The 7,193-nt window shown below is 49.1% G+C and overlaps 2 protein-coding genes and 1 long non-coding RNA gene across 4 annotated transcripts in view; 2 read left to right on the top strand and 1 right to left on the bottom strand.

The window, feature by feature from the left end:
* The window catches only part of LOC103153965 (DNA-directed RNA polymerase II subunit RPB1-like), a 2,212-nt gene extending 801 nt beyond the window's left edge, over positions 1-1,411 (top strand). Inside the window, exons 2-4 of the mRNA XM_016662319.1 lie at positions 438-648; positions 796-891; positions 928-1,411. Coding sequence (XP_016517805.1) covers positions 438-648; positions 796-891; positions 928-957 — 337 coding nt within the window. The 3' untranslated portion in view covers positions 958-1,411. The remainder of the gene's footprint in view (positions 1-437; positions 649-795; positions 892-927) is intronic.
* Positions 1,412-2,804: 1,393 nt separating this feature from the next.
* LOC107833346 (uncharacterized) lies at positions 2,805-4,933 on the bottom strand. 2 transcript variants are annotated; one of them, XR_001659069.1, is made up of 3 exons: positions 3,880-4,933; positions 3,366-3,621; positions 2,805-3,143 (listed from the first exon to the last, which is right to left on the bottom strand). It is a non-coding gene; the product is annotated as an uncharacterized LOC107833346 (long non-coding RNA). The 2 variants fall into 2 exon arrangements; XR_001659068.1 differs by having other exon boundaries at positions 2,806-3,143; positions 3,366-3,597; positions 3,886-4,932.
* Positions 4,934-5,121: 188 nt separating this feature from the next.
* Positions 5,122-7,193, top strand: part of LOC103153976 (outer dense fiber protein 2-like) — a 10,285-nt gene continuing 8,213 nt past the window's right edge. Inside the window, exons 1-8 of the mRNA XM_016662299.1 lie at positions 5,122-5,137; positions 5,302-5,510; positions 5,590-5,706; positions 6,085-6,159; positions 6,342-6,413; positions 6,515-6,631; positions 6,697-6,882; positions 7,006-7,115. Of these exons, the coding sequence (XP_016517785.1) occupies positions 5,122-5,137; positions 5,302-5,510; positions 5,590-5,706; positions 6,085-6,159; positions 6,342-6,413; positions 6,515-6,631; positions 6,697-6,882; positions 7,006-7,115 (902 nt within the window). The remainder of the gene's footprint in view (positions 5,138-5,301; positions 5,511-5,589; positions 5,707-6,084; positions 6,160-6,341; positions 6,414-6,514; positions 6,632-6,696; positions 6,883-7,005; positions 7,116-7,193) is intronic.

The following is a 7,193-nucleotide window of genomic DNA, read 5'->3' as shown; positions in this document are numbered from 1 at the left end:
GACAGATCAGCAGTAGAGCAGCTGTATAAAGGAGCTAACCTGCTAACTTAAACAGTTTATTAATAAAAGTAAATTAAACATTACGCCGGTTCTGGTCGGGACCAGTCCGTCTCACCGCCGCCCTCTGTTGGCAGGAATCCCGGAGCTTCCCGGAGTCGTACCCTGAGCTGCCGAAGCAGAACACGGTGGAAAGGGGCCTGCTGCAGAAGCAGGTGCTGGAGCTGGCCGCCATATTGGACGTTCAGAGCTTCTTCTGGGACGATTCGCTGGAGAGCTACTAGCGCCTCTGCACCGGACTCAACCAGAACCAGAACCCGAATCCTTCCTTTGTAGTCTGAAGGTAATCGTTTGTTCGTCCCGTCCGTCACCCAGATGTTTCCCCCGGGAGCGGGAGGGACGTTGCCGTTGGCCACCCAGGAAGAGTCGTCTCTACCCGACCCCGAGTCGTCTCCTCACGACCCCGAATCGTCTCCTCACGACCCCGAGTCGTCTCCTCACGACCCCGAGTCGTCTCCTCACGACCCCGAATCGTCTCCTCACGACCCCGAGTCGTCTCCTCACGACCCCGAATCATCTCCTCACGACCCCGAATCATCTCCTCACGACCCCGAGTCGTCTCCTCACAACCCCGAGTCGTCTCCTCACGACCCCGAGTCGTCTCTACCGGACCCCGAGTCGTCTCTACCGGACCCCGAGTCGTCTCCTCACGACCCCGAATCGTCTCCTCCGAATCGTCTCCTCCGAATAGTCTCCTCACGACCCCGAGTCGTCTCCTCCGAGTCGTCTCCTCACAACCCCGAGTCGTCTCCTCACGACCCCGAGTCGTCTCCTCACGACCCCGAGTCGTCTCTGCTGAGCCAGATCAACACAAACAGTCACAGTGGGTTGTTTTGTGTTTATCGTTGCCGCAGCGCCGTTGGTTTCGCTGTGATACCTGGAGGTTTGTTTATCAGCTGACGGGCCAAGATGTGTTCAGGTTCACTCCGTTTATTCCAGGTTTTTACCCAGAAGCCAGACCATCTGGTTCCTCTGTGAGTCTTAGAGTTTCTCTTATTGCTGTGAGTAAAATCCATGTCATTAGTTCTTCTCTGCAGAGATAAAAGCACAAAACCTTCACAGCGCCCTCTAGTGGGACGCAGCGCTCTGGCTACAATAGGTGAAACATTCAGAGTTTTAATTCAAAGGTACAGAAACTCAGACAGATTCATCACACACTGATGTGCTTCAAGAATTTATTTCCATCCCTGTTACTGATGCACACTTTTTCCTTCCACTCAACTTTCCTTTATATGTAATTAGAGCCTCCTGGTGGACGGCGTCAGTAACCAGAACATTCCAGTAAAAAGCCGTCTGATTGGCCTGATTTAATGATCAGCTTTCATTCGCTGTCGGTCATAATCAAAAAGCAAAAGAAATGCTTTAAATGTGTCACATTGTGTGTAATGAATTTAATTTAATATAATATATGGAACTGAAGACGTGCCCGTACACGGGGAGCCGTTTTTAAAGCTACACAGACAAAAACTAACAGGAATAATTTGAGTTATTTATAAGTTTTTAAAGTCAGATTTTCAACATGTTTTCATGTCAGTTTCAAACTGTTTAGCTAAATATTTAGCTAGCAAGCTAAACCTTTACTTTAAATCTGACATTTTCAAATGAATGACAAACATGGTGAAAACATGATTCTGAAAAATGAATCTTATTTTTCCTTTTCCTACAAACTAAACAATCCAGATGATTCCTGTTGGTTTTGTTTGTGTTTATAAACGTTAGTTTAGTTTTTCCTCGGATCGTCTTCAGGTTGAATTATGGGTCTGTTACCATGACGCCGCAGCGCCGCGCTCACACCTGCTGACCCGGATCTGACGGGTTCTGTGGTCAGACGGGTCGTTTGCTCTGAACCTGGAACAGAACCGGATCAAAGTTCGGTTCTGGTTCTGGACGGTTCCCAGAAGTTTGTTTTCGGATCACAGCTGATGAAAAAGCAGAGTTTTATTTTTCGTCTTTCTAGTATTTATTGATATTGTCAGAGTGTGTGTGTGTGTGTGTGTGTGTGTGTGTGTGTGTGTTCAGTCTGTGGTGTTTAACATGAAGTTGGGAATCGGATCATCTCGGTGACCCACAATCATTTTCCTAAATCTACATTCCGACTTTCCCAGCAGAATCGTCTTATGAATTTTTCCCTTCTGCGTTATGAAGTTGTCGCACTTTATTAGTTTTGGTATTGTTGTTATTTAGTTTGCTGTGTTTTTAATGTCCATGGTTCTGTGGACGTTCTGCCGAGCATGTTGGCTGGTTCTGACCCGACTGTCTGGTGTTCTACATGATTCTGAACAGAGGAGAGAAACACCGCCACGGCTTTAATCTGTAAGATAGCAAAAAAAAAGAGAAAAGAGTTTTGAGCCACAACATTATGACCACTGCCATCTATAACTGAACTCAGTTCAGCTTGTTTCTATGGCAACATAGTTCAGTTCAGTTTGTTTCTATGGCAACATAGTTCAGTTCAGTTTGTTTAACGGTTAGAAACCCAGCAGAGTCGAGTCTCCAACCTTCAGGACTGAAAGTTTAGATCTGAACCAGGAGGAGGAAGGAAACCAGGAATCAGGATCAAAATGTCTTTAATCTAATTCCTCCTGCAGACTCCAGGTGTCTACGGCGCCCCCTAGGGGACTGGAGGAATGATTCAGTTCATGCAGCATCTTTAAACTGAAAGTGTTTCTGCTGCAGCGTAAAGTTTTCATGTTAATATTTTATAAAGAGAAAGAAAAATACATGCAAACTATTTGGACTGAATCTGAGTTTTTTCAGTTTTCCTTTCTACTCTGGTTTTATTTTACAGTTAAATAAACATTTTATAATTTTGACACCAAACAGACCAGAATATATTTACTGATTTATTGTGATGGATCCTCTGATCCTGATTTAAAGGGAACCTTTGGTGGTCATAATGTTTTGGCTTGTCTGCTCTTCATTGCAGCTATAAAACAAAATCTTTTCAGCTTCTGTTCAAACTTTTTACTGTTGTGATGTTTTCTGTGCTTCGGGTTTTAAAATGTTCTTTACTTTGAGCTTCGAACAAAAGAAAGTAAAAAGTGTTAGGATGAAATCCTGGAGCTCGCCCAGCAGCAGATGAAGCACTGGACCTGGACCTGGACCCGGACCTGGACCCGGACCCGGTACTGGACCCGGTACCGGACCTGGACCTGGACCCGGACCCGGTACCGGACCTGGACCCGGACCTGGTACCGGACCTGGACCCGGACCTGGACCTGGACCTGGTACCGGACCTGGTACCGGACCTGGACCTGGACCCGGACCCGGTACCGGACCTGGTACCGGACCTGGACCTGGACCCGGACCCGGTACCGGACCTGGACCTGGACCTGATTTAAAGGGAACATTTGGTGGTCATAATGTTTTGGCTTGTCTGCTCTTCATTGCAGCTATAAAACAAAATCTTTTCAGCTTCTGTTCAAACTTTTTACTGTTGTGATGTTTTCTGTGCTTCGGGTTTTAAAATGTTCTTCGAACAAAACAAAGTAAAAAGTGTTAGGATGAAATCCTGGAGCTCGCCCAGCAGCAGATGAAGCACTGGACCTGGACCTGGACCCGGACCTGGACCCGGACCCGGTACTGGACCCGGTACCGGACCTGGACCTGGACCTGGACCTGGACCCGGACCCGGTACTGGACCTGGACCCGGACCCGGTACCGGACCCGGACCTGGACCTGGACCCGGTACCGGACCTGGACCCGGACCTGGTACCGGACCTGGACCCGGACCTGGACCTGGACCCGGACCTGGACCCGGTACCGGACCCGGACCTGGACCTGGACCTGGACCTGGACCCGGACCCGGTACTGGACCTGGACCCGGACCCGGTACCGGACCCGGACCTGGACCTGGACCCGTCCTCTGTGCTCGTCTGTAACTTTTGTAAATTAAATGTCTGAAACGAGGAAGAACAAAGACATTAAATAAAGACCATTTTTCTGTTGCTACATATCACTTTTATAAACAGCATGACTGTAGAGGTAAATAAATGTTTCATGTCAGGAGGATTTTAAACCAGATTTTCTTCATAAACGTCTGAAAATGAACGAGGAAGAAACGTTTAATAAACTGTGAAATGTTTGTTTTTGAAGCAGCTGATCTGCAGAAAGATGCAGATTATAGAAATAATGCAGCTGAAGATGCACCAATCAGAGAGCAGGAAATCTGGATCATTCAGCCAATCAGAGAGCAGGAAATCTGGATCATTTAGCCAATCAGAGAGCAGGAAATCTGGATCATTGAGCCAATCAGCTGATGATTAAAAGCTGCCATTGTTCAGCCCAGCAGCATGCTTTAAGCAAAAATGCAGTTAGTTCCTCAGTTCTATCTTATATTTCTGTTTTCAATCTGCATAATTTAAGTTTCGATTTGAGCTGAGAGAAAAGCAGGATCCTGGTTGGTGCTGATCCAGCTCTTCACTTCCACCTTGAACCTCATGGGATCATTTCTAGATCGTTTCCTTGCAGATCAGAATCGTCATCTTGTCCGTTTAGCTGCAAGTCGGCTGCAGACGCTGACCTGTGACCTGTGACCCCAGAGCACACAGAGCCGTCTGGAAACCGCAGGAAGCTGCCACTCATTCTCCCAAACACTCGTTTTTACTTTTCTACACTCTGTATGAAGATCCACATCATCCTGACCTGCTTGTTGTTTCCTTTGTGATTTGAGTCGTTTGGTTTGTGAAAAGAACAGATGATGATCTGTCAGCATGTTTGTTTAGAATAGGAAGTGCCAAAGACTGCCGTGTCACATCCTGATCACCATGGAGACCTTCATGTACCGACGGTTCGTTTTCTGTCGCCAGAAAGAATCAATAAAGAAAACAGGATCTGGCTTCATAAACCGCTTGGTTTGTCTTTTTACTAGTAAATTGGACTGGAGCTGCACAACACAGGAACACAGAAGCCTTTACTAAAAAACACAGAAAGACACATTATCACTTTCAAATTCAGTCAAATAAATGACTTTGTGCTGCAGCCTGAGACTAGAGCGGATCTGTTTGGGGTCTGGATCGACCCTGACCCTGACCTGAAGACGACCCAGAGCTAAACGACCTGCTGATGACGGTCAGGTCGGGTCGGACAGCCGCTGCTCCTCATGCTCCGGTCCAACCGTTTCTGACTGCGCCGACACCAGGGTCCATCTGAAAGATCGGATCAGATGAGTTACAGAACCTGTGTGTCTGAACCTCTACTGACCCTGTGGGGTTTGAACTGGACCTCATCCATCCTGACCTTTAGTCAAAGAACAAGATGCTGGAGATTTGGACCTGGAACTAATTGGCATCCTCTACATCTCTGTCNGTGTTCCCAGTCCAGATGCTTTTCCGAAGGATCCGGAGCTGTTGCTCCAGAAGCTGAGGGAAGCAGAAGCTGACGCTGCTGCAGCCGCTAAGCAGGTTTCTGCTCTGAAGGAACACGTCTGCAAGTTGGGCGACTCGCTCAAAAACGTGAGTGGTGGTCCGGTCTGTGGTTCAGTAGACGACCTGGTGGTACCGGAGCCTCTGACCCCTTTCGTTCTGCCTGCAGAAGCTGATGTGGTCCGGTCTGGACCAGCAGAAGGAGCTGCTGCTGGGGAAGCTGGAGGCGTTCGAAGTCACCAACCGAGCCCTGCGCCATCTGCTGCGGGAGCAGCGCGAGTCCCAGGTATGCAGAGTATTCACACCCAAAGTATTCAGCAGACCAAACACAGTGGTTCTGAGCACTTAAATATTTTTGCTTTCAGCCTCATTTCCTCTGATTCCCCCAAATAAAGTCCATAGCAACCAGCTGCATCATGAAAATTACAAAAACTCTTCTGGTGCTTTTACTGTCTTACTTTGTGGAAATTCACAGCAAATACTTGAGGAAAAATGTAAATATTCAGAGTTATGTAGAGCGGCTCCAGAAGGCCCAAAGGCCACTGTGGCTCTGGAGCCGCAGGTTGAAGACCCCTGGTTTAGGTCAGAGCAGGGTCATGGGTTAGTGAGAAGGGCCTAGTCAAAGTGACTGCATCGTGACCGGATGTGGTTTGGTTGTGATCAGATGCAGTCCGTCGGCCTGTCGGAGCAGAGGAAGGTTCTCCTGAAGTCGCTCGCTGACATGGAGGCCTGGAACGCCGTGAGTTCACGCCGCATCATCCCAGCCGGATTACAGGATTACATTCAGATCTGGACCTCAACGTGGTTCTGGTTCTCTGGACTCCTTAGATCAGGAGTGTGTTCCAGTATTATCCTCCAGATGGATCAGAATCTGTAATCTCTCATCTGTCCTCTGGGGGCGCTGTGTGTTTCTTTTCTCAGCTGCTGGTTAAGAAGCTTCAGGAGAAGGAGAAGGAGCTTCATCAACTCTCCACCCAGCTGGACTCTGAGAAGGTACCAGAAACAGTGTTATAATCTGGATTATAATCCAGACTATGATGTAGATTATAATCTGGATCATAATCTGGATTATAATCTGAGTTTGGAAACTGCAGGAGAATGCGAGGAGGTCAGCGGATTTGTCCCGGAATCTGGACGCCACCAGAGCTCGACTGCATGGTCAGCTGCGGAGCAAAGAGGCCGAGAACAACCGGCTCATCGTGCAGATAAAGGTCAGAGGTCACAGCTCCACCGGGGGTTTGGAGATCAGCCCTTGACCCAAGGCGTGTTCCCGCAGAACCTGGAGCGGGCGGCCAATCAGCAGCTGGCGGAGGCGGACCAGGTGGCGCAGCAGCTGGGCCGGGCCAAGCAGGAGGCACAAGAGGAGCAGGAGGCGCTGAAACGGGCCAGCCAGGCCCAGAAGAAGCGGGTGGAGCGCTGCGAGGGCACAGCGGGTCAGCTGAGCGCACAGCTGCTGCAGAGGGTGGGTCCAACATGGCTGCATGGCAGGGCCGGCTACACCTAGATCAGCTACACCCTGATCAGCTACACCCTGATCAGCTACACCCTGATCAGCTACACCTGACCACGTCTGTCTGGCCATCAGGAGAAGCAGGCCGCTGAGGCTCTGGCTTCAGCTGACGCCTGGCAGCGTCGCCATGGAGAGGAAGCAGAGGAGAAGGGTCAGCTGGAGGTGGAGCTGAACCTGCTGACCGGGTGGGTGAATGGATGGGTGGATGGATGGATGGATGGATGGGTGGATGGATGGATGGATGGATGGATGGATGGATGGAT

Source organism: Poecilia formosa, unplaced genomic scaffold (assembly GCF_000485575.1).
Source record: "Poecilia formosa unplaced genomic scaffold, Poecilia_formosa-5.1.2 Scaffold368, whole genome shotgun sequence".
NCBI classification, from domain to species: Eukaryota; Metazoa; Chordata; class Actinopteri; order Cyprinodontiformes; family Poeciliidae; genus Poecilia; species Poecilia formosa.
This window is presented reverse-complemented; position numbering and strand designations above follow the sequence as displayed.